The 26721-nt window shown below is 50.0% G+C and overlaps 1 protein-coding gene across 1 annotated transcript in view; it reads left to right on the forward strand.

Moving 5' to 3' along the window:
• Window positions 1–26721, forward strand: part of LOC307064037 (uncharacterized protein C1orf94) — a gene marked incomplete at both ends in the record, with an annotated part of 49537 nt that overhangs the window by 14731 nt on the left and 8085 nt on the right. The window contains 4 exons of the mRNA XM_079720463.1: window positions 15133–15830; window positions 19166–19426; window positions 20488–20663; window positions 25301–25378. Of these exons, the coding sequence (XP_079576589.1) occupies window positions 15133–15830; window positions 19166–19426; window positions 20488–20663; window positions 25301–25378 (1213 nt within the window). The remainder of the gene's footprint in view (window positions 1–15132; window positions 15831–19165; window positions 19427–20487; window positions 20664–25300; window positions 25379–26721) is intronic.

A 26721-nucleotide genomic window follows, 5' to 3' on the forward strand; every position in this document is an offset into this window, starting at 1 on the left:
ATAACTCTGGTTGCAGATCGCATTTCAGCCCTGTGCCAGCTGTGGGATTTGTTTAATTTATGTGAGCTTTAGTTTCCTCATCTGCCAAGTGGAGATGATTACTATGCATTTCATCGGGTTGTTGGGACGATTAAATGGGATATTTAAACATTCCCGGTAATAACTAGGATTTGTAAAAATTCCTTGTAATAAAGATGATGATGATTTCCTTAAGCCCTACAATTATTACATGAAGTGGGTACTATTTTAAACTCCCCCTCTTTTTACTGCTTGTTATGCAAATGTTCAAACACATAAAATAGTATAATGAATGTCTGTCAATCAGTTTCATTAATTATTAACTTTGGGCCATTCTTGTTTCGATTCCTCCCTCCCCTATTTTTCAGTCAGATCCTTTTTACAGATGAGGTAATAGGTTTGGTGGGGTTCATTTCTTTGTCCGAGGTCCTACAGTTAAGAAGTGGTGGAGTTTCAGGAAAGAAACCCAGGACCATCTTAGCCACTATGTGATAGAGTTAGCTGCCTTCTCCTAGAAATTAAGGCATCTTTTTGGAGAGTCAAAATATTCGGCAGTCCCATGTTCTGAGTGATCACACATAGATAACAGATTTCAAATCCAGGGAGCTGTCCAGCATATTTGTGGGATGGCTTCAGGCCCACAAGATAACCTCTCAGCTAACCTGCCTACTGTTTAATTTTGTAAACCCAGTTTGGGTTTTGGAGATGCTGACTGCTATCAGGGAAGGTAGATAAGTAAGCTCTAGAACTCTTGTTAGCCAGATTTTTTTTTTTTACTTTGTCCCCATATATCATAGAAACCCAGACATTTCAAGTTTGAAAGGGATCTTGAAGGCTATCTTCTGTTGCTTGAATCCCTTCCTCGACATCCTTGCCAAGTGGTTATCCACTTGTACACTTTCTTAGATGCAGAGCTCGCTACTTCCTAAGGTAGCTCCTTCCTTTGCTATGAACGCTGACTGTCAAAAAAACATTTTCTTCCTTGCTGAAATCTGTCTCTATCAAACTAATACCCATTGATCTGGATTCTGCCCTTAGGGCTCCAAACCAAATCTATCCCCACTTTCCTCTCAATAACCCTTTAGATATTAAAAGATGGTAACAACACTTCTCCTAGGATTTCTTGTTTTCACAAGCTGAGTATCTCTGTTTTTCTAAGTTTCCCTTCACGTACCAACTTGGTCAGTATCTTGCCCACACTGCTGGTCCCTGGGGCAGTGCAGCAACCAGAACCAAGTACAGTAATCCAGGTATGATCCAATCCAAGCAGACTGGATTCTCCCGGTCTATATTCTGTATTCCTGTTAATGGCAATTAACACCGCATTCACTTTTCTCCACAAGCCAACTTCAGCCTATAGACACATTTTGAGTTCATTCATTCATTCATTCAGTTATTCATTCAACAAGTATTTATTAAGCATCTACTATGTGCCTGGCTCTGTGCTAAGAGCTAGTGGAATAGAGCTGTAAACCAGATGAGATCCTGCCTTCCTAGAGCTTACATTCAAGTAGGGGAGAGAAACAGAAAATAAGTAAATAAAAGAGTATGATCACTTTAGAATGGGAAAAGAACTGGTATTCTAGTTGGAAGAAACCAATAATAAACACATAAAAATAAACCAAATAATTTCAGCTAGCAGAGAGTGCTCTGATGGAAATAAAACTGACTAAAGTACTAGGGGGACCTCCTTTAGACTGGGTGGTCAGGGAAGGACTCTCTGAGTAGAGGCGGTCATTTGAGCTGAGACCTGGACACCAAGAAAGAGCCAGTCAGGTGAAGATCTAAGGAAGGATGTCCAGGCAGAAAGGAGAGAAACCACAGTGACTCTGAGATGTGAGTGGGCTTGGAGAGGGACAACGCGGCTGGGGTGTGGTGAGTGATGCGACGTGGCACAGGATGATACCAGAGACAGTCAGGCAAGGTCTCAGAAGGCCTGGAGGACCACAGTAGGCAGTTCACATTTGATTCTCCATGTTATGGGAGACCTTTGGAGGTTTTTAGGAAGGGGGTGTAACACGATCACATTCACTAGTTTTTTTTTTTTTTTTTTTTTTTTTTTTGCGGCACACAGACCTCTCACTGTTGTGGCCTCTCCCGTTGCGGAGCACAGGCTCCGGACGCGCAGGCTCAGCGGCCATGGCTCACGGGCCCAGCCGCTCCGCGGCATGTGGGATCCTCCCAGACCGGGGCACAAACCCATGTCCCCTGCATCGTCAGGCGGACTCTCAACCACTGCACCACCAGGGAAGCCCAACGTTCACTGGTTTTTAAAGATGTCTCCAGCTGCTGTGTGGAGATGGTTTGTTAGACAGGTGAGAGACCAAGTTGGGAGACCTCTGGGAAGATGCTACAATAGTCCGGATGAGCACGATGGTGATGGTGGCTAGACCAGAGTGATTGCAGTGAAAATGGAAAAAGTGGGGGATTCGGCGTGTATTTTGAGAAGAGTCAAAAGAACCTGCAGATGGTTTGGGGCACACAGATAGTGACATCACAGCTGAATTGAGGTTTTTGGCTTGAGCACTGGTTGGACGGTGGTGCATTTGTTGAGGTGGGGAAGAAATGGGGAGAAATGGGCTATGGGAGAGAAATCAGTAGTTCTGTCTAGTGTCAATTAAACTCCAGACTCTTGTTCAGTTATCTTTTAATTAGTCTTAAATTGGGGCTGAGAGAATTGTGGAAAGCCACTTACTGACTCATATTCTAGGGTTACCTATTCATTCAATCCCCCTGTTGCTAAAACTTCACAGCCTTAGAATGGGGGTTTTGGATTTGCTGTTGACTCCATTGCCCTGACTGTGAAATGGCATTTGTTCATTCCCTCATTTATGGATTCATTCAACAAACATTCAGAGTTGCCTTCTGGGTGGCAGGCCCTGTGCTGGGTCCCAGGGATACAGAGTTAAGTAGGACAGAAGCCCATCTCTCTGAGAGCTACCAGTCTAGTGGGTGGGACAGACACAGGTCCATGTGACAGCAATGATGTTCAACAAATATTTATTGTGCATGCCTGACAAAGTGTGAAAGCAATACAGTGGTGAAAAAGATGGGGACAGTCTCTGAGCTCCTACCTGGACCTTCAGTGTCTTGAGGAGAGCAGATCACACATATCAGGATAAAGGTCAGGATGAAGTGCCAGTGCTGTGGGAGCACACCGAGGGGACACATGGCCTGGGCTTGGAGCTCAGGGAAGGCTTTCTGGAGGAGGCTGGGGGAGGCGAGCTGGAAGGTCATCCTGAGCCAGACCCAAGTAGGAGGATAAGTCTACAGAAAGAAAGGAAATCTATTTAAGCATTTAAAAAACAGAAATGATTTCCTGACTGGCAGCCTTCTGAGGTATTATCTGTCGCATGAAGGAAGAAGGCTGTTTTGCACTTGCTCCAGTAAATTTTCACTGTTTGCACCCATCGGCCAGTCCTCCAGACAGGAGAGCCACTGGGACTTGGAACCCAACGTGCTGCCTTGTTTGAACAGTTCTTCCAACAAACCAGTCCTTTGTTGCTACAGTTATTAAAACAGTAAGAGAGCCACCTTTCCGCTCTCATCCACCCCCACGTGATTTCCCATCATCCCAGGGAGCTTCCCGTCCTTCCCTGTGCTTACAGGACTCTTTCTGGAGGCTTTCTTCTCAAGACCCAGCTCAGGAAAAATGGGATGAATCCTGCTTTTCTGGAAAAGTTGCTTGGACTACATCCCCACTTTTATTTATTAAAAAATTTATTTTTTAAAAAACTTGAAACCGAGTGATGGGAGTGATGAGGCAAGACTCACACGTGGAAACTCGGACTGATGCCCTAGAGCAGAAGCCAGTTCTGGAGACCCTTGGAGTCTAATGCTCACTCCAGGCTAGCATTTTCTCCCCTTGGAGGGGTCAAACCCCTCTTTGAGAATCTGAGGGAAGCTGCCATACACCCTTTTGCCTGAAACACATCCTCACATCCCTTGACATTTTAGAATGTCAGAAAACCCCAGGCCCCAGGTTGGAATCCTTCTCTCATGGACACTTAAGTGTCCCCTTCCCTTAAGCTTCCCAGGTCTGGGTCTCAGCAACTACTATGACCCCAATCACATTGACATCAATGCATCCTCCATCCCGGTTGTCAAGTGAATTAGTGCATAAATAGTGCTGCAGATAGAGGTTCAAGGCCCTTGACCCTTCTCTCCTCCAGTCTCCTTACACGTCTGTCAATTGCCTTCATGATGGTTTTTGTTTCCTTGCTTCCCTGCAGTTCTCTCTTCTGCCATTTTCAGATCGTCTCATCTTACTGTGCCTGGTTCCTTTCCCTCTTGGATGTCCTTCGCCCTTTACCAGCTTCATCTTCCTGAAGCACATCAACAGTACTGCTCAGGCATCTTCCATGGCTTCCTCATTGTCTTCTGAACCCCCTGACCTGGTCTTGAAAGAGTCTCTGCAGTTGGCCCTACCTACATCTCTAGGTGCACACCTGGCTGCTTTTCTCCAGAGTCTCTGCCACAAGCAGGTGCACATTCCCTTACCTTTGCTCAGGTTATTTCACTACCAGGAATGCCTTTCTTCCATCTCTCTCTGTCTACTGAAACCTTACCCACCCTTAAAGACCTGGAATTAGTGTATCATTTTGTAAATTTTTCACTGCTCACCCCATTTAACATTTCTCCTTCCTCCCTCTTCCACGTTCCTTTTTTAAAATTTAAATAAACAATTATATCTCCTCTCTTTCCTAAGAGTTTAAAGGTGGCTCAGATAACAATAAAATAAGGGGTATCCCAGTATACTTCCTAGCTGTCACCAAGTTGCTCAAACTTTCTGTGCCCCATTCTCCTCATCTGAAAGATGGAAAAAGTCATAGTGACCACCCTGAAGGACTATTGTGGAGGTTAATGAAAGAATGTGTGCAAAGTTCATACAGCACCTGGCAGAAAATAAGGACTTCAAGTTCATCATCTTCATCATCCCCCTATTATCATTACTCTCAAGGACAAAATGACAAGGGTTAAGTAATCAAGAGTGGTATGGGGAGAGGAGACTTATATACCAGAAAAGCTAAGCTAAGGAAAAGTATTCAGTGGAGGCCAGCATGTTGCTTTGAGACTCTTGGCAGCTGGGGCAAAAAGTGGGAATATACCAGTTAGTTTCTATAACTCATATCATCTAAGAAGAGAAAGCAGGAGAGGTCATCAGGAGAGAGAAATCCTTCCTTAGCTCTGGGGACCCAATGGTAGGGGTCTTTATAAGCAGGTAATAGAATGGAAGAGTCAGTTTATAACCAGCTCTTTTGTTGACCGTTGGCCAGAGTGGAGGACACAAAGTTCCAGTGGGATGCGTCAACGCCATTCTGGCATACAGTTTCTGATGAGGTGGTCATCTGGCATGTATTGTATGCTGCCGGTAGCAACAGTCTTTCTTCCCCTACCTGACCACGGCTTCTTAAGGGCAAGGACCATGTCTTACTCATCATTGTCACCCCGGTGCCCAGCCAAGTGCCTGGCACTCAGTGGCAATGCAATGTGTATGAATGAATAAGTGAATGATGGATTAACCATAAAAATGTCACTACAAGGAGAGTGAGGCCCAGAGGTTGCCAGGATCCAAACCAGAGGTCACAATCATCAGAGGAGGCATTGAGTGACGTAGGGACAGGATATCAGGAAGCCAAGACATTGCAAGGTCTTTTCCTCCTTCTGCCTTAAGCTTAAGAAGGGAACTGACATCTTCTTGAGCACCTAATATGTGCCAGGCTCTGTATTTCAATTTTCTGTGTATCACATTGTCTTAACAACCCTTCCCAGTTGATGGTCAATATTATTCCCACTTTGCAGATGAGAAAGCTGGGGCTCAGAGAAGTTAGGCAACTTGCCCAGAGTCATCCAGCTTGGAGGGGGCCGAACAAGGATAGGGACCTGGTGAAGCTTTAAGACCAGAGCTCTTTCCCTACCCCAGGAGCCATTCAGGATAGCCCTTCCTCCTTTCGCTAATACCGGGAGCCATGAGCAGTAAAGGGAAGATGAATCATGATTAACATCCCATGTCCCGTGTCCCCCTTTTTAATTTAATTTTATGGTTTTGGGAGTCGTGTCGCAGGTTGTGGGAGCCTGCAGAGATGGGCCACCAGTGGTTTGGTTTAATCCCCTTTTTAATATCTTTGTTGCAACGTTCTTTCCAATTCAGCTCCCAAGTCACATTTAAAAAATACCTCTTCCTTAGGGTAAGCCTCCTCTTATTAAACAGATTCAAATGAAAAGTTTTAAAGATAATTTGAACAATAAGAATCACTCTGTAGCTCCCAGCCGAAGCTCCTTTACTGCTGTATTTATTCCCCAGTATTTCTTGTCTCATTCCCCAGCTCACTGAATCCTTCATCCCTCAGCCCTTCCCGTCCGAGGCTCAACGCCTGCCCGCCTCTGTGTACTCCTTTCTCTCCCCTCCAGACAGATGGAGGGTCAGGGAGGGAGCAGAGTGGAAGGTCTCACTTCCACCTGCCAATCTGTCTTAGAAGACTGTCCCGCCTGCCCTGAGGGACAGGCGGGGGTGGGGAAGGGAGCTGAAGTGTCTGAAGGGAAATTCACACCTGGATGTGTGTCCTCAAGTGCGTCATTTGTACCAGAACTGCAGGCCTTGGGGCAGAGGGTGGAGGAGGGATCCTGGCTCAGAATGCAGATGCCTGGGCCCCCTTTTTGACCAACTGAACTGCCATTTCCCCAGGAGTGCCCAGGGAATCTGCATTTGAAACAAGCACCACAGGGGATTCCTGTGCATATTTGTAGGAAGTTCTCTGATACTTTGGGGGTCAAAGATGATGGAACCTTAGGCTTCAAAGGGACACTGCTTTGAGAAAGAGGTGTTTCAAAAAAAGCATGAAGGAAGGAGATTGACCGTTTTTGTGCTCTAAGAAGATGCCAGGGACATTGTAAAAATGGACTCTACTCTGTGTGAAGGCCTTTGCTAAGAAATGAGATGAACATCTAGCCCAGGCGTGGCATTCGGGCAGCTGAGGGATTTCACAGTGTCGTCTCCCTTAACCCCGGGCGATGTCAGCATCCCCACGGTGCAGGTGACTGCAGTTTCAGCCACTTCCCGGCTTCCCACCCCCAGCCGGCCAGGCCCTGGGCTGCGAGGGGTCAGCGGGCCTCTGGGCACCGCACATCTCTCCGTCAGAGCCGCTAACATTTGCATAGCGCCCGTTACAGTTTACCGAGCGCTTTCACATTCATCATCTCACTTAATCCTCACGAAGCCTGGAGAGCGGAGGGATGGGATGGGAATCACAGTTTTCTGAGGGCCCGCTGCCCACCACACCCCCACCAGAGAAGGGCCGGCAGGTGGAACTCAGTGGCTTTCCAGGTACCTTTGGGACACAGGTGCACAGGCCCTGGGATGGCGACTGAATCTGCAGCTTCTCTCAACTGCCCCCTTCCTCCCCCGCTCCGCCCCAAGACTGAAAACAGTCGGCCCAGTCCCCTCAGGCTGTGAGACAGGGGAATCCGCCCTCCTTCCCCCTTTCTTTCTTCCTGCTGGGTTTCTACAAAGCTATGGCGGTGGTGTGTGCGTGTGTGCCTGGGTGTATGTGCACTGTTGTGAGGTGTGTGGGCATGGCTGTGGTGTGTTTGTGTGTGTGGGTGTGTGCGCGTCTGTGGTATGTGTGTGGGCATGGTTGTAGCATGTGTGTGTGTGTGTGCATGGCTGTGGTGTGTGCATGGTTGTGTGTGTGCACACAGGTGTGTGTGGTTGTAGCACAGCTGTGTGCCTGTCTGTGTGTATGTGCATTGGTGTGTGTGTGTACATGGCTGTGCTTTGTGTGTGTATGCATATGTGTTAGTGTGTATGTGTGCACAGCTGTGGTATGGGTGTGTGTGTGCACATATGGATTGGCATATGTGCATGTGCATGTACGTGACTGCTGTGTGTGCACACATAAGTTGGTGTGTATGTGTGTGCATGGTATGGTGTGTGTACCCAGGGCAGTTCAGTGAATCCTAGCTCTGGAGGAGAGGAAAGATGAAGACAGAGGTCTTTGACAGAGGTGGCTGTGTCCCTTCCCTCCACATTGGACAGGGACAATCGTGGGTGCTGAGACATATGCTCCAGGGGCATTGAAGGTGTGTCCCTGTTCCCCAAGCAGACAGGAAGACCCAGAAATGTCCACCAGCCTTGGTCAAGTGAAGATGGGGGCCAATCAGGGGATGGTGACTTTAGCTTCCTCATTTAAAAACTGCGATAACTGTATCTCTCTGTGCCCGTTAGCTTTTTTTTTTTTTTTTTTTTTTCTTTTTGCGGTACGCGGGCCTCTCACTGTTGTGGCCTCTCCCATTGCTGAGAACAGGCTCCGAACGCGCAGGCTCAGCGGCCATGGCTCACGGGCCCAGCTGCTCTGCGGCATGTGGGATCTTCCCGGACCGCGGCACGAACCCGTGTCACCTGCGTCGGCAGGCGGACTCTCAACCACTGCACCACCAGGGAAGCCCCTGCCCGTTAGCTTTTGATAAACAGTAGTCCCTTGGTATCTACAGGGGATTGGTTTCAGAATGTCCATAGATATCAAAATCTGCGGATGCTCAAGTCCCTTACATAAAATGGCGTCGTATTTGCATATAACCTACACACAACCTTCCCGTATACTTTAAATCATCCCCTGATTACTTATAATAGTTCATACAATGTAAATGCTATGTAAAGAGTTGTACAATACAATGTAAATGCTATGTAAGTAGTTGCCAGTGTGCAGCAAATTCAAGTTTTGCTTTCTGGAACTTTCCGGAATTTTTTTCCCAGTATTTTCCATCCACGGTCGGTTGAAGCCACCAGTGTCGAACCTGTGAATACGAAGGGCCAACTGTGTAACAAACCACATCAAAGTTTAGCAGCTCAGCACCACAGCTTCCTACTTAGCTCCCATTTCCGTAGTTGAGCAGTCTGGGCTGGGTTCCGCTGGGTGGTTCTTCTGGGAAAGGCTTGGGTGGGCTTGGCAGGACGTGCCTCGTGCCCACCCACACATCTGCAGTGTCTGTCGTCACCCAGGTCTGGCTAGTCAGCTGAGGACCTCGAGGTTTTTCTCCACAGGATGTGTTATCCTCCAGCAGACTTTCCTGGGTTCGTCCATGTGGAGGTTGCTGAGTCCCAAGGAAACAAGAGGTTAAGCCCTAATGCCCAAGCACTTTCCAAATCTCTGTTCTGTTACTGAACCAAGGTGGTTGGGAACTACCATAGGGTCAAAACTGTAATCGGTCCTCACACCACCCCACTGGGGCTGCTGTGGGAATTAAAATGAGAGTTTTGCGTGGGGAGCATTTTGCACAGTGCCTGGCTGGTTAGTTCATTCTCTGTAGATGCTCATCCTTCTGATTTTGTGAACTAGAACCTGAGGTTTAGACATATTAGACAGCTTGCTTGAGGGCTGGCCTCCTTTAAGCAGTGGGAATTTGAATCCAGTTTCTGCCTCCTTCCAGGCGCTGAGCTTTTTAGCCGCTCTGCTCTGCTGCCCCACCCACACAGACACTTGAAGTCAGCCTCAGCCCCAGCCAGGAGGCCAGTCTCCCGATGAAGCCAGAGCCCTTCCCTTGCTTCGATCTTCAAGCAACCATGTTGCCTGGGCACAGGGCCTGGGTACCGTGTTTGTCACCAATCTGAAATGCCGTAGTGGGAAGAAAATAGTTGTTTTGGTGTCCTCTTCCAGCACTAACAATTCTCTGCTTGCGTTTTTCTGTTGTTTGGCTCAGATGAATAGCAGTTTTCATCTTTGCTCTGTGTTATCGTGAACACAGAACTGCTGTCGGGGAGCTAACAGCATGCTTGCTTAGTCATTATTCTGGGAAGGGGTGCCAGCCAGTCAATAGCCTTTATTTTTATACGACTCTATACACTGCAAATGCAGAAATGATGTGTGGTGCCCGTGTACAGAGTCGCCATGAGACACCTATCATTTCTGGAGGTGAGCAAAGCAGAGGTAGTGTCAGCAGCTGGAGCCCCAGCACCAATTCTGACTAGCTTCCTTTGTCAGCGCCCGGGAGTTGGGTTAACGGCCCTGAATGATTCACTGTGATAGAGTCTGTGGCAGATTTTATGCTTTTTACCAACTCAAAGCAGAAAGCAAATAGCACGGGAGAGGTGCCAGCATCGGCAAAACTTCTTAAGAAGAGAGGAAAAAAGATAGATACCAGGAAATGCAGGCGGGCAGGCTCGATGTGGAACCCAGCAAAGTTGTTGGGAGAGGGAAAAATCTGTGAGCCCCAAAGTGGTCGCTAAGAGTTGGGCAGGGTCTGTGTGGGTTCTGCCGTGGGACTGACTTACAGGGGTTGAGAGTTCTTAGGACCTTGCCAAGCAGGCTGGTCAGTGTCATCCGGTCAGCTCACAGGGGTGCCAGGCCCAAGGTGGGACATGAGATGGAAGGCCAGAAATAGAATCAAATGCAGGCAGGTTGCAACCATTGAAGGAGTTGGGCAGTCTTTGGCAGCACAATGCCTGATTTCAAGAGTTTCAAGAAATGGACAAGGGGGCTTCCCTGGTGGCGCAGTGGTTGAGAGTCCGCCTGCCGATGCAGGGGACACGGGTTCGTGGCCCGGTCCGGGAAGATCCCACATGCCATGGGGCAGCTGGGCCCGTGAGCCACAGCCGCTGAGCCTGCGCGTCCGGAGCCTGTGCTCCGCAACGGGAGAGGCCACAACAGTGAGAGGCCTGCTACCGCAAAAAAAAAAAAAAAATGGACAAGGGTAAAGACAAGTTCATGAGCCAGTTTATTCATTTATTCAACAAATCCTTACTGAGCTGGAGGTACGTACCCGACACTGCTCGAGGTCCTGAGGCCTCCACGGTGAACAAGATACAGTCCCTGCCCTCAGGGAGGATGAGTTGTTGTAGCAAGTAAAGACATAAAAAAGTACTATATGATGGTGATAAACACTAGGAAGAAAATAAACAGATTGATGGAGCGTAGAGTGCCTAGTAAGAGTCAGTCAAGGGATGATCTAGCATCCAAAGGAGGTGCAAAGGCCCTGGGGTTGGAATGAACTTGACATGCCAAGGCATATTTATAAGACCAGAGTGGCTGGAAGAAGAGGAGTCAAAGCAGGAGGGGGTAACAGGGCCACTTTGTGGGGTGCCCTGGCGGGTCAGAAAGGAGTTTGGATTTTTAGTCTATGTGTAGTGAGAATTCACTTAAGGGTTTAAGTGGGGGAATGGTTTGATCTAAATTCTAAGAATGTCTTAGCTCTGCAGGCATGCAGTTTTCTAGAACAGAAAAGAGCAAACGAATCTTGTTTTCTTGGGGGTGGAGAGGGCAGGTAGGGGAGACCCTTGCTCAGAGACTTGTAATTGTGTGCTGAATCTTGATTGCAGCAAGGTATTTGATAAAGGCTGTCTTGGAGAAGTGGAGATGGGATGATAGTGACTGGATTGATTTATTCCCCCAAAGTGTTGATCCAGGATTACTGTCAGACTGTGGGGGGAGGGTTTCCAGCAATGTCCCTAAGGCTCAGCCCTGGACTCTTTCCCCTTCAACATTTCTATCCATAAATTGGTGGGGGACCCAGAAGGCGTGCTCATGAGACATGCAGCTGACACAGAGCTGTCAGGGACAGCTAATGCCACGGATGACAGGCTCAGTATTCACCGTGATGATCCTCCACAGGCTGGAGTGATGGGATGATCCTAGCAATACCCCTGATTGCATTCAGATTGGGGAACAAAGCCCAGCCACGGAGGAGGGGCCGGTGGACCTCGCTGGAGAACTATCCCTGGAAAAGAAGCCGGGTTGGGGTAGGAGGAGGTCAAGAAGTCAGCCGGACCCGGCAGCATCCTCACACCAGTCTCTTCACTTTCTCAACGACAAGGTCCTTCGCCTCTTTCAGGCTCACTTTTCCCATCTGTAAAGTGAGAATGATATCGTCTATTGCCCAGGGACGTGGAGAGGGTTAAATGCAAGCATATGTATGGATGCCTGGCTTCCAGTCTGGCCTGTAGTGGATTCATGGCAGATGCAAAGGAAATAGGAGTTCGTAGGGGCTGTCTCAGGGAGGGCCGGGTGCTCTGGGCCAGCATTTCAGGGACACATGGGGTACCCACAGCCAGGGTGGGCCCCTCTGTTCTTGGCACTGCCCTGCCCCTTCTGGGAATGCCAGCTTCCTAAGAGGCCCATTGACCCCCGTGATGTGTCCAGAGGAGAATGACCTGAGAACATGAACAGGGGTTCACACTCAGCCCCTGCTGGGTCCTCTCTGCCAGCCTGGCTCCTGGGTGGGGGAGGGGTAGGAGTATCCTCTCAGGTGCAGAGAAGGGACTGCCTGTGGGACGGCTTTTGGTACCGGGACCTCGGGCCCTGTGGGTCTTTTAGAAGCTGCTTTGACTTCTCCTTGGAGCTGATACTTTAAAGGATTCAGTGGTGAGACTTTTGTGTGTACGTCTATTATAGAACATTTTTATTTTAGAAAAAAAAAAACAACGAGAAACCAAATACAGACAAAAATAGAACAACTAGTATGTGATGAACCCATGTACCCCTCATCCAGCCTTAGCCATGATCAACATAGGGCCAATCTTATTTTATCTATTCCCCTCCGCCCCCATCTTTTCCCTCCCCTTGCTAGATTAAGTTTAAAGCCAATCCCAGACATAATGTTATCTGTAAATACTTTAGTATGTACCTATAAGAGATAAGGACCCTTTTTGTTGTTAAGTATAAGTACAATACCATTATCCCAATTTTTAAAAATTAACATAGTTGAGGAATTCCCTGGCTGTCCAGCGGTTAGGACTGTGCACTTTCACTGCCGAGCACCCGGGTTCGATCCCTGGTCAGGGAACTAAGATCCCGCAAGCCTGGCGCAGCATGGCCAAAAAAAAAAATAACATAACTGTGGTGAGTCTTTCCAATTTAGAAGACCTGTTGGTCCATAACTTGCTTTGCAAGTTTTGGGGCAGGCACGGGAGAGACAAAAACTGATCCCTCAAGTATCTGGTTTCTGTGACTCGAGACTCCCCTGTTCCCTTTGAGGGTGATGATGAAGAGGAAGACAGGGGATCAATAACTCGGGGCCATGGATTGATTGGCAGTCTCTTTATTCCAGGTGTTCCCAGGGACACGGCAGGAGAGGGGTCCAGTTTATACACCGAGTCTAGACTGAGAAGGAGGAAAGGCTGGGAATAGGAGAGAGGGCAGGGAAAGAGGGCAAGAACGGAGTGGACCGCCTTGCCTCATACACAGCTTTGATGGCCTCCGGGAGCTTCCAGGGCCAGCCTGCTCCCACTCTCCCGCTCACAGCCACCGTGTGCCCAGGGCTTCCTTGGTGCGTGTCCATGCTGAGCCCGCACAGGGGTTACTGCACCAAGTTCTCATCCCACCCAGCGTCTGGGCACTTGTAGTGTCATACCCATGTCACAGGTGTCATACCCTCATCACAGGGGAGTCCCTGAGTTTCCAGGATTTGACGTGAAAGACGCAGAGGTGCCCGATTCTGACCTCGGTCTGTTTGGCTGGAGTCTGCTTTTCCTGGCACCTCTCTCAGCCTCCAGGCGTGGGGAGACCACATGGGGGGCTGGTGGTCAGGAGGCATTGGTTGCCTCGGTTGTTAGAATAGTGACAAACTCCCAAGTTTTAAACTCTTCCCTGTGCTTCCCAAGGGCCCTGGGTACCCAAAACCTTTTCCAGGACCCTCTGGGCTTCATCAGGACCCAGCAACTAAGGGGCTCATGCCGGGCACAGTAGGCAGTGGCTGGTCGTCAGATGTGGAGACTGTCCCCTGGTTCTACGTGTGATGACTGAGTCATTTTGTGCCTGCACTGCATGTGTGTGTGTGTGTATGTGTGTCCACGTGCGTGTGCCCATACGCAGAGCATTACCAGGAAGGCCCGTCCCTGCTGGGTGCATTCCCTAGTCATTATTTTAGGGGCTGATCCACCCACAGAATGGGTCGTCAGAGCAGGAATGTGCACAGGGCCTCCCCAAAGCTCCTCTCACAGGGAGCTTTAGTTTTTCCCTCTGCCTCTTTTTTGCCATTTTCACCACCTTCTACCAGCGGTAGAGCATTGAGCAGTTTCCAGAATGCTCTGTGTAGACCACCTCATCCACCCTTCATGGGGACCCATCCAGGAGGGATAACAGATGGTTCTAAGCTGGGTGACCATGGTCCTCCTGGGGGTGCCAGGGAGGAAGCATCCCCTTTGCCAAGGATGCTGGCGTGGCAGGCTGGGCCACAAGCCGGGCCAGCAGGATTGCTACCCTCTCCCACACCTGGAGAGAGCCAGCAACCAGGAGTCTAGAGTCCATGGGACCGTCAGGCCCCATCAGGCTGGTGCTGGCCGTCAAGGGTCCAGGCTGGAACCCCCAGGGTCTGAGGTGCAGGTAGAGGCCTGTGTTTAGATACAGGGAGATGCTTGTGAATCTGTTCAGGGATCAAGAAATTGTTGGTGCTCCCAGGAAGTGGGGCCCAGTCTGTGCTCTGGTCAGAGGGCCATGCCAGCCAAGGTGGACATGGGCATCCATGGAGCCACTGTGCAGATTTCAGGACCAGGGGCCCAGCCAGGCTGACAGAAGTGTCAACATACTAGCTGACACTTGTATTGCCCTTACTGTGCCAGACATGGTCTGAAGTGTCTCTATGATATTCCTGTTCACCAAGAGAGGAGACCAAGATGCTGAGCAAGGGGCCCAGGATCACATAGCTGGGAAGTGACAGAGCCGGGCTGTGAGGCCCTGAGGTCCCCCGCTCTCACTCAACCATCCTACAGTGCATCTGGGGGCCTCCTAAGACTCAGCCCCAGCACTCTGGACGCCACGCTCAGAGCTGTCGGCTCAGTCCTGTCCCCTTTGCTACTGGTCTTTTATTGCTTCGGGTCCTGAGCATGACTGAACAGGGAGAGATGGACAGAAATTAAGGCTCGGCTCACTCAGCAAGATGTAGTATTGGGAGAGGACCCAGGCATCCCAATTCCTAGAACCAAGCTCTCGGTACTATGCCCACTGGTGTGGTGTAGAAATCCCTTGGAGTCCACTGATGATCCATTTTCTCTCTTAAAAAGCAATAGGTTTCTTACAGCTGGAGACATGTTTCCTCCATCTCCTTTCCTTGGGGCCTGTGCCCTGCTGCACAGCCACCCTCAGGGAGCTGGCACTAAAGCCATCTGTCTTTCTGACCTGTTTGCAGGCCTCTGGAGCTCACCAGTGGCAGAGATGAGATCTCCTTGCTGGTGGAACAGGAGTTCTTGAGCCTCACCAAAGAGTACCTCATCCCGGTCCCAGAGAGCTCTGGGGAGCTGGAGGCACCCGGCAACTCCCTCGAGGGGCCCGGGCAGCTGGCTCCCTGCCTTCTTGTGCCTTCGCTGGTGGTGGGCGGCAGTGAATGCCCAGAAGCCTCCATCATTGCCGGTAACAAGCTTCTGGAGCCAAAGGTGGCAGTGTCCGTTATCGGCAGCCGGCAGGACTGCCGTTCTGCCATGTCTACGGTCACAGGCACCCTGCGTACTGCCAAGGTCAAGAGTGCCAAGTGGACAGAGGACAGGGGCAACAGCCTGGGGGCCTCCAACTCGGAGATCAGCAAGTTCCTGGCTCAGTTCCCACTGAAGTCCACGGAAACGTCCAAGGCCCCCGACAGCAAGATGGTGTTGGAGGACACCAGGGTCATCAAAGACTTCCTGCAGAACAGCATGTTCAGTGGCCCTGGACCCAGGGAGCCCGCGGAGCTGGGCCCATTCCTGCTGCCGCCTTCCCTGCCTCCTCCAGCGCCTCCCGACAAGCTCGACAAGCCCCCCAAACTCCCTGCTCAGAGGAAGCAGCTCCCAGTGTTTTCCAAGATCTGCTCCAAGCCTGAGGCTGACCCTGCCATGGAGGGGAACAAATTGATGGGTGAGTGGGGCTGGGGGCAGGGCTAGGGAATGGGCCCGCAGGGGAAGAAACAACTCACCGGGCTGCATCAGGCACATGCAACGTCTTTGCGCAAAGTAGGACGGCGTGGCCTCACTGGCGAGCACAGTCCCCCGGTACAGGCTGTTTTCAGTCCCCACAGGCCTCCTCTGCTGGATGCCCGTATACAGGGCACAGCTTTTGTAAGTAGATACAGTGGCTCTGAATCCAATGTGGTTTGGGAAGAGGGAGAGGCCCATTTGGTAACTGACTGGGTTTTGTTTTTTGTTTTTTGTGGTTTTTTTAAATTTTATTTTATTTATTTATTTTTGGCTGCATTGGGTCTTTGTTGCTGTGCACGGGCTTTCTCTAGTTGCGGAGAGAGGGGGCCACTCTTCGTTGCCGTGCGTAGGCCTCTCATTGCAATGGCTTCTCTTGTTGCTCTAGAGCACAGGCTCAGTAGTTTTGGCTCACGGGCTTAGTTGCTCTGTGGCACGTGGGATCTTCCCGGACCAGGACTCGAACCTATGTCTCCTGCATTGGCAGGCGGATTCTCAACCACTGTGCCACCAGGGAAACCCCCTGACTGGGTTTTTAAATCCACAGGCACCCAGAGTACACTGAAGGAAACGTTTATCCTCGCTGGGTCCAGGGTGAAAGTGCAGTGTGAGGACTTAAAGCTGGATAGGAGGGAAATTTGATTGGCTTCTCATGGAGGCTCCTGTTCCAACCATGAGGCTTGGTCCCCTCTCTGTGGGGCAGGAGGGTGAATGTGTAAACTCTCCAGGTGCAGTGCAGACTGCTGGCCCTGGGATTTGTTCCCAGGTACTGCAGGGCTTTAGAAAAGTGCATTCCCACTCCTGAATTGAGGAGTTCGCATCCTCCCCAGGAAATCCAGCCACCTCCCAAGTTTCCCCCACCCCACTCCCAGGATTCTGCATTTTGTGCATGTTCTGATCCAGCCATTCAGACTGGATGGGTCCAAGAAGGCAGACTGATGGCAGTGTCATTTGCCTGCTGTCAACGGTCACTAGGAGAAAACCAAAAGAAAAACTCCCCCCAGGCTGTGAGCATGGACGGGTAATGGAGAGATGCCTGTGTTGGGAGGGCCCAGATCCATCTTCCTAAGAAAATGGGAACACGGTCACCCTAAAGAACATTCTGTGCTCTGGAGCATTGGAGGAAGGCCAAGGACTCTGGGCTGTAGACAGCACGCTGTTCTCTGGGTCTTGGGCAGGCCTCTAGAAGCCCGAGGACTCTGGGGACGATGGGCTGTACATGCGAGAGGATGGAGGCCTCCCTGGGGGAGGGGACGTTCCTCCCACCTCCTTCTGCAGGAGAGAGGCATGGATGTCTCTCTGTCGGATGAGGCTGCTGGGCTGGAGGCCGTCCTGTCCCCTCCACCCTCCCACCATTTGTGTGTGTTTGTGTGTACAAGTGTGTGGGCAAAGGTGTGCCAAGGGGAGCTTTGCAGGTGTGAGTGTATTTGTTAGAGAAAATGCAGGGTGGGTGCATCTGATTGTGACCGTGTGTATGTGTTTGTGTGTGTCCATTCTCTGTGTGTAGCTGTGTGTGCGTGTGAGTGAGCCAAAGGAACAACAGGCAGGAATGTGTGTGGGTCTGTGTACACAGACGTTGGAAGTGGGAGCTTTGGAGATGAGTGAGCAGCAAGCCTGTTTCAGGCAGCTGGGTGTGTATGTGTGTGATGGCAGGTGCGGGGCCTCTGGGGAGGAGGCTGGGGGCTACACTCACAACCAGACAAACTCTTGGAAGAGACTCTAGGGACATGTTTGATAAAAATGTCATTTTCTCCTAAATTGGCTCAGGCTAGAGCAGCTGTTTCCTTTGCTGGGATGGCACTAGGAGGTCAGGCCCTGTCCTGTCCAGACTCAGCCCCAAGGCCAGTGGGCTAATGGGGCCAAGAGTGGGTGGGATGACATCCACTCCTAACAGGTAATACGGGGCACAGGTCCTCTGGCCCTGACACTACCAGAAAGATCTGAGGTGCCTGCTGTGTGTCCAGCGCCATTTCCCAGCCAAGCTCCATGGAGACCAGGACCTCCTGGTTGGGGAAGGTGTGAAGATGTTGAGGACAAGGCCCGCTTCCCTGCTTCAACCAAGCAATGCCTTAAAAAATTTATATATGTGTATAGATTATATATGTGCATTTATATATATATACACACACACACATATACATATATATATATGTATTTTCCCCCCATCATACTTAATTTTGTTGGAAGAAAGAGTTCCATTGCTCAAAAGGAAATATGGATGAAAACCACTGCTGTAGAGAATCCCATGGTGGTCCAGACAGTGTCCTAGCACTAGGGGGACATTCGGTCTGTTTGGAGAAAATCTGAGCCTGGCACTGACCACATCCATTGCCTCACTGTGTCTCTCCGATGCTTCTGTGCCTTTGCCCACAATCACCCATAGCCCCTGGTGTAAGGCCTTGCTGAAGACCCTCTTCCTTCTGGAAGCCCTCTGGTCCTCTCAGACAGAAGCTGTCTTAGCCACCTTCTTCTCCCACGGTGTCCCTCTGTTACCTCATGATTCCCATCTGCCTTGTCCCAGAGCTATTTCTGGGTCTGTCTTTCTCTTCCTCCTTGTTTTGAGCTCCTGCAGGGCCAAGTCTGGCTCTGACTCATCGCAGTGTCCCCAGGACTCAGGTCAGAGCCTGGTGCTGACGAGAGTGCTAAATTGCCATGACGATTTAGCAAGAGGAGAGTCCATAATGAGGGACCAGACGTGTGTTCTGTAGGAGTATGTGTTCCCCCACTAAGCCAGGTGCTCCCTGAAGGCAGGAACTGTGTCCAAGTCAGCTTTGTATCTGGGACCTTTGTATTCCAACCTATGGAGGGTTGGAAGGAAGGGAGGGAAAAAAAAAGAAGAAAGGAAAGAAAAAAGGTAGAAATGAAGGACGAAAGGAGGAAGTCAGGGAAGGAGGGAGGAAGGAAGAAAAGAAAGAAAAGAAGATAAGAAAAGAGAGGTAACTGGAAGGAAGGAGGTTTGAAAGGAAGGAAGAAAGGAATTATGGAAGGAAGGAAGAATGGGTGGATGGAAGGGAGGATGAGTGGGTGGATGGAAGGCAAGAAGATAAGAATGGATGAATGCATGCATGTGTGCGTGGGATGGGGAGACCATAATGGGCATTGGTCCGTGAAGCCTTCAGGGATTGAACTTGGATTGAACTTGGCTGGGAGATAGAGCCCAGAGTGGTTGGGGCCTCAGATGTGCTCTGGAGGACCCATCACTTAGTCCACAAGACAGTGCTCCCCTCATCCAGCACTTGGCCTTCCAGAGTCATTGACTCAGTTTCCCTTCTGCTGTAGAATGGAACCCTGGCGCCAAGGAGCTGACCAAGGGTCAAGAGAGCCTCTTTCTCAGTCAGTGGTCCCAGAGACGGAAGGATACCTGTGGTAAGGAGGGTGGCAGTGACCCCATGGGCTCTATGTCCATGGCCCTGCCAGCCAAGAAGCCTGCCTGGCCGGCCAAAAAGAACCTACTCTGTGAGCTCCTTGGGGCCACCAAGAACCCAAGCAGGCAGCTGAAGCGTCGCAGCAAGGTGGAGGTGGACGAGCTGGAGCTGAAACGTAAGCTGACCCTGCTCAGAGGAAATCTGTAGAGGAAGGGATTTCAGAAACCCTCAAATGTCCCTGGAGTGGCTCTGCCATCAAAGGGCTGTCTCATCCATGGGCAAGTTACTGTCTTTCCCTAGTCCCATAAAATGGGGGAAATGACTTCCTGTGTCCCCTACAGGGAATACTATTGCTAGAGAAATGCAGCTGACTTTCAGGGGTCACATGGGCATTATTGGTGGTCAGTTTGAATATAGCCTTGACTCAGCATGTCTTATATCCCCTCAAGTGGCCCAAACCAAAGAAAAATACGTTCTTTGAGATTATTTCTACATTGAAATTATTCATGTGCCGGCATTCTCTCCCTTGTACTTCTACAACTGTTTTAGTCTAACTGTCTTTCCCCCCAAAATGTGCCAATAAGGGGAAACTGACACCCCAGCTCAGACTGTATAAGCCCACAGCGCATATTGTACAAGGAAAGAATCCAGGATCCATATCCTAAAACAACTCAATCACATCTCATTCATTCAGACTAATTTTGGGTCCCATCATACTGAATTATGTAATATTTTAAAATATTTTTTAAAAAATGATTCCAACATACATACAACAACCTGCACCAGGTCCTCGCTGTTGCCAAGTACATGTCCTCAGGGGGTTGCTTTAATAATTTGATAAGAATGACTTCCAGTGGCATAGCAATTGTTTATACCAAACTGGATTTTTCTAAAGCACTCGAAAGAACATAGTTTTGTAAGTCGGTGAGATACAGCCCCAGCAATCTGGTTTGTTGCGTCCTCTTGCTAAACTGCCTCCTTGCTAGTGAATGACGGAGACAGATGCTCCCTGCCAGACCATGCTGGGATTTTCACCCCTTCCAAATTGGCAAGGTGTGAACTAACAATGTTTTCCTAGAGTTGGAAATTCATCCAAAAGTTGAAGAACCCTCTGGGAGCTTTTAAAAGACCTCACCTCTGAGAACATTTACCCCTCAGGCAGTCATGGGGCGGAGGGGGTCCTGGCCTCTCCCTTCCTCAATCACGGAAACGCTCTACCTCTCCTGTGACTTACAGTTAACCCGCCTGTGACGGGGGCCGACAAGAACAACCTCAAGAACACAGGGAATGTGTTCACCCCACGCTTTGCCACCACCGTGACCTCAGCGACCCTGAACCAGCCGCTCTGGCTCAACCTGAACTATCCACTTCTGCCCGTGTTCACGAATCCTTCCACCTTCCCCCAGTACCAGGTGAGTGAGAGGATCCTGGGCCTGGCTCTCCGGTGGCCGTCCACGGAGGAGCCTTGGCTTGCAGGAAGCCTAATTCACAAAGAGCCATAGACTCATTAGTTAATTTTTTCATCGGGGCCACATCAGACCAACCACCCGGTACACGTGTGCGCACATGCACGTGCATGTGCGTGTATATTTCTCATTTTCCTTTGTCTGAATTTCAGTTCCCTCTGTGCCGTGTCTTCCAGAGCTTGGCTAGTTTTGGCCTGTGAAGTACTTGGGCTCCCGGGAGAGAATGATAGCATAGTCCGTGTTTCCCACCACCTCCTTTACAGTTGAATGACATGTGTCCTAGGTTACTTGGGACAGCCCCAGTTTAGGTCTTTTGTCCCAGCATAATTATTAATTGCACCCCCTTTCACTCTCAAGTGTCCTGGTGCCGATGACAAATTATGTGGCCATTTTATTTCAACTACAACCCAGCAATCTTAGCTTCTACCAGCTAAGATGGCTTGACACACATTCTTGGTCTTGGGCTCACAGCTAAGAGGGGCCAGACACAATGGGATGGAGAAACACTTGCAGGGTGGGAAATTTTACTCACAGACTTATTTATGCGGGGAAAGTGTAGTTTCTTTAGTTTGTCTGTTTAACTTAATCTCCCTTAAGAGCTGCCACCCACTGGGTAGGTAGAAGAAAAAAATCAAATAAATGTTCACTCTGGTTTAAACCATAGTCTAAACCAAGAGCTTAAATAGTCCCTTTAGATAGGCTCATTTCCTCCAGGAAAGGTGCTCAGTGTCTAAGATTTCTCAGTGTTCTGTCTCCTCCGTGGCTCCTTTCCAGAATGGTGTGCAGGTGTATGAAAGGGCCAGGTTCCTGGGAACCTGCTAACCCAGCCAAGCCCGGAGAGGGCAGAGAGAAGAAAATCCACCTGAAAATCGACTCATCCTGTCTCTGTGCCCCTCCCCCTCCCCCTGACCCTCCGGTCCCACGTGTCATCTCCTCCTTTACAACAGAGTGGCAAGCCTCACAGCTTAGACAGCCTGTGCAGAAGGTGGATCTTCTCTGTTCCATGTAAAGCCCCTCTAAGCTGGCCCACCAGACTTAGCCCCTGATTCTTTTTTTTTTTTTTTTTTTTTTTTTTGCGGTACGCGGGTCTCTCACCGCTGCGGCCTCTCCCGTTGTGGAGCACAGGCTCCGGACACGCAGGCCCGGCAGCCATGGCTCACGGGCCCAGCCGCTCCGCGGCATGCGGGATCTTCCCGGACCGGGGCACGAACCTGTGTCCCCTGCATCAGCAGGCGGACTCCCAACCACTGCGCCACCAGGGAAGCCCCAAGCCCCTGATTCTTAAACAGGAACTAAAGTAAAGGAGTTTAGCACGGTCTCTCTTTTCTTCTGCAAAGTTTTGTTTTCAAGCCTTTTCTTGCTTGCTAAACAGAGCAAGTGGCCACACTCTCCTCACACCCCACCACTGAGGTGAGACGTCATAAGGAAGCATGATCCACAGGAAAATCCAAGTGCGTCCCTCCCATGTCTATGATATGTTGTCCTGGCAGAGGTCTCGAGAGAAATGCTCTGTTCACGTCCTCATTGATTCACCAACTCCTTCACTGATGTCCCTCCACCCTTACTCACTCACTGTGCAGTCATTTATCACCTAATCCCTGATGCACTCATTTGTATTTATTTATTTTCTCATTCATTTAAGTAATTAAAACAACAAAAAAAACCCTTGCTTCACACTGAGTATAGGCCTTGACTCAGGTGAGGTGATTCCAAGATGACTAGGAAGCTCGGAGTCCAGTACAAGTCAGGGACAAATCAAAAGCCAGCATGGTGTGCCCCCCACCCCTGAGAGAGAAACAATTGCATAATTTTATTTCGTGTAAACCGATTCACTCTGAAATGCACTCACAGGGCTCACCATGTAAAGCTAATTTGCAATGGTCTGTTTTGTAGAGAGGGGCTAGTTTCTCTCTGCTACGTTAACTTCTTCTGACTTGACTTTTGGAGGAGTGGGTGAGATTTGGACGTATTTTTCCAGCATGAAGTCCTTTGTCTTTAGAGATGCTGATGTGTGCATCACAGGGCTGACTCTGAGCTTCCTGGGCCTCTGGGCAGAAGGGCCCTGGCTGGTAGGGCCCCTGGGTCCTATGCAGCAGTTTAGACACTGAATAGGCCCAGCTGAAGTTGGCTGCACACGTGGACACTCCCAGGTGGTCACAAGGGACAGGGTAATTTACCTTCTCCCAGGTCCTCATGATCTCATAATGCCATCAGGCTTCAAGTCGGCTGATCAAGGGGCCTGATATGATAAAAAGAAAGCAGGTTTTAGAATTGTCAGACTTGGGTTTAAGGGAATTGCCCTGCTTCCAAGCTGTGTGGTCTTGGGCAAGTTAGTCAAATGCTCTGAGCCCTGGTCTCCTCACCTATGAAATGACCTCCTAATAATTACAGCTGCAGCAGCAAACACTTGAGTCAGTTGTCAGGTTAATGGAGTCCATGCATGGGAAAGGGCTTTGTAAAATCTCAAGTATGATATAGATATTGGTTATGATTACTTTTTAGCCCTGATCTTCCTAGGAAACAGTGTCAGGGAGCTCAGCAGACCTTGAGAAGGCACAGAGGAGAAATGGGGAACAGTCTATCCTAGCCTCTTTTCCTGCTCGGTGTTAAGAATAAAAATGAATCCCAAATCCAATTTACTCAGAGCTCCACTGTGGACGGACGCAGAGCCATGGAAGACTAAGTCTCCAGTGCACGGGAACTCTGGGTGCTCCTGGGCTGCTTGACACAAAGGAACTCTGCTCCCAATTAGGGAGGGAGGGCACGTAGGAAGAGGCCGTGGCCTCAAGCAAAGAGGAATGAATGTGTGTTTACCCTTGCTTGTGATTTTACAGAATTGCAATTTGAACAACTAGAAATCTCCTTCAAGTCATACAGTGTGGCTCATACTGATGAATATGGCATCATCTCCTGAAAATCCACCCCAAGACAGAGCAAGGACAGGCGGGTCACGGATCCTAGGGGTAGCCTCACCTAGGCGGGCGTGGGGAGGACGGCGCCCTGGGGGAGTTGGCTGTGGAAAACAGAGCTGAGCGCTGATGGGGAGGGAGTGAAGCAGAGGAGGGACACTTAGAACGCAGCCTTGGAGCCCACTGGGGGCTGGGAAAAGGCAGGGCGGCTCCATCCGGCTGACACCTCTGTCCCAGTTCAGGCCACGCCTGGGGTCACAGGCTGGTTGTGGTGGTGAGTGGGGCTGCCCTGGCAGCAGGGCTTGGAGAAAAGGTGAGCAGGTGCACTGGTTTCAGGTGAAGGGGTTGGTGGATGTGGGAAAGGCCCGGCCACGGTCAAGTGCAGGTGCATGGGAGCAGAAAGCAAGGAGGGCCCTGAAAGGATGTGCTCTCTCGGGGACATGGGGGATGGGCGCTGAGAGAGGTGGGGGGCTTCCCCAGGGCCCCACATCAGGGATTCGGAGCCTTTTAGGAGGAGCCCATGGGCTCTGAGGAAGTCGTCAAGGGCAGCATCTGCCATCAACACTTAGACGATTGGCACAAGCTGAGCCCAGGATGGAGGTAGCATCTTGGGGCATGGAATCTTCTGGAAAGACATACGGTCTGAGGGGAGAGTTGGGTTTTGAACTGCATCTTAGGGGGTAGCTCTGGATTGGCAGATAGAGGCAGCCTGGGACTGGAGGGGTCATGGGCTGACCCCATCCACAGTGGCAGTTCTGCTGTGTGTGTGTGTGTGTGTGTGTACACATGGACACTTAAGGCCACCCCGGACAGAGCTGTGAATAAAGTTTCTACTTCCCGTTGGGCTGAGCTGCCAGGCAGCCTCTTCAATTGGTGGGAGTAGCAGGGGCAGGGAGTGGCAGTGAGAGATGGTGGCAGAATCCTTACTACGTGCTGCACTGTTCTAAGCCCTTTAGATGGATTAATTCATGTATCTTCACGTCAGTCTTCATCATCAGGTACAGACACAGGTGTATGTGTGAGCAGATAGATGCACAGCAGCAGAGACCAAAACTAATACATCTAGGTTCATAGTTGCACATTTGTACATAGAAACACACAGCTGCAGACACAAATGAAAGCACACGTGCAGATGTGCTTAAATAAACATGGAGGCAAACTAGCACACACATGCACACAGACGTACATGGGTACTTCACGTCTTGGGGCAGGAATGGGGTTTGGGGAAAGGCACTTAGGAAAGGGGTATAGACAGCAACAAAGATAATCTGGCTACCTTCACAGGCTTTGCAGGCTTGAACACACATAATTTTAGAGACAAGGGAAAAAGGGCTCCGAGAGGTGAAGTGACTTGCTCAAGGTCACACAGACACTAAGGGGGCAGATCTGGAATTCAAGAGGCAGGTGGGTTCCTAAAGCTCTTGCCTTAAATATTCACCAAAAAGGCCATGAATCCTGCTAACCAGGGGCTTCCTGTGTGGTGTGAGGCGTGCTGGCTCGACCTGACTCCAGCTGGACTAGGCAGCTGGTGGGTCTGGCCAGTAGTGTGGAGGGACGGACTCGAACGTGTCTGGAGGTCCAGGCAAGGGAGCTGGAAGCTGAGTTGAGTGACTGCTGTTCTCTGGCTGGGAGCCCACCGCCCCACAGCACTGAGCATCCCCCTTCTCTCCCCAGGGCCTGTATCCGCAGCAGGCAGCCATGATGCCCTACCAGCAGACCCTGCACCCCCAGCTGGGGTGTTACTCCCAACAGGTGAGTAGCTGACCTCCTCGCCTCTGTCTCAGCTCCGCAAAGGCCTTCAGGTCAGAAGGATGTCTGTTCCCCTGTCTTTGTCTAGCTGGTCACCAGCTACACTTTCCGGCCCGTGCTTGACCCCACAGTACAGACAGAAACACCAACATGCATGTGGACACAAACTAGTGTCCCCAGGTGATAATACCAGCTGGCACTTACAGAGCCCTTACTGTGTGCCAGGCCCTTCTCTAAGGGCCTTACCCACATTAATTTAACCTTCAGAGCTACCCTATAATCTACCTTATAGATTAGAGATGAGGAAATGGAGAGAGATTAAATAATTTGTCTAAAGTTATAAAGTTAACACATAAGTTAGCTTTTACTGTGGCAACAAATGGCCTCAATGTCTCAGAGGCTTTCAGCAATAAAATATTTATTTTTTTACCCACGGATCTACAGGTTGGCTGAGCAGGACTGGGATTGGGTTCAAGCCTGTTTCACATGTCCCCCTTTTGGGCCTGTGCTGAAGATACAGTCACTTTTGCTCCTGCCATGTTGGATGGCGGAAGGGCTGAGCAGAAACACCCAATGTCTCTGAGGGGCTCAGCTCAGAGCTGGGGCGTGGTAATGTACACCTGCCTTCCACAGGCCAAAGCAAATCACATGGCCTGCCCAGCATCAGTGGGGCTGGGAGTCATATCCCTTCCATGTCAGTTTGTCAGTTAAAATACCAGACACCTAGCTAAATTTAAATTTCAGATAAATGGTGAATAATGTTTTAGCAGAGCTATGTCCCAAATACTACATGGACCATACTTATACTAAAAAAAACCCAAAAAACAAAAAACCTTGCTGTTTATCTGAAATTCAAATTTAACTGCGTGTTACATATTTTTGTTAGCTGAATCTGCACCCTCTAGTCCCATGGATAGGTCGGGGGTCAATATCTACTTGACAGTAACACAATGGCAGATTGGGGTTTGACCTTGAGCCGCCTGGCTTCAGGGTCCATGTTCCCAATAACCGTGCCTTACTGCCTCTTGTATACAGACACACAAAAATACAGTATCAAAAGAAAGCAGCAGAGACAAAAATACAAACACACACCCAGACACAAATAAAGATGCAGTTATAGACATGCATGCCAAGCTGCATGCGTGTGGGCCCACGCACACACACACAAAACACAAAACAACACTTCCAGAGGTTTTGAGTATCTAGGGGCAGGGATGGGGGTGTGAGGAAAGGAGCTGAGGACCGGCTACGTTCTCAGGCTGGCCTTGCAACCCCACAGTCAGGTGGACAGATCAAACCCACACTCAAACCCACAGACTCCTCCGCCTCTCCTCTCTCCCCGGGGA

This window comes from Hyperoodon ampullatus (assembly GCF_949752795.1).
Source record: "Hyperoodon ampullatus genome assembly, chromosome: 2".
Lineage (NCBI taxonomy): Eukaryota > Metazoa > Chordata > Mammalia > Artiodactyla > Ziphiidae > Hyperoodon > Hyperoodon ampullatus.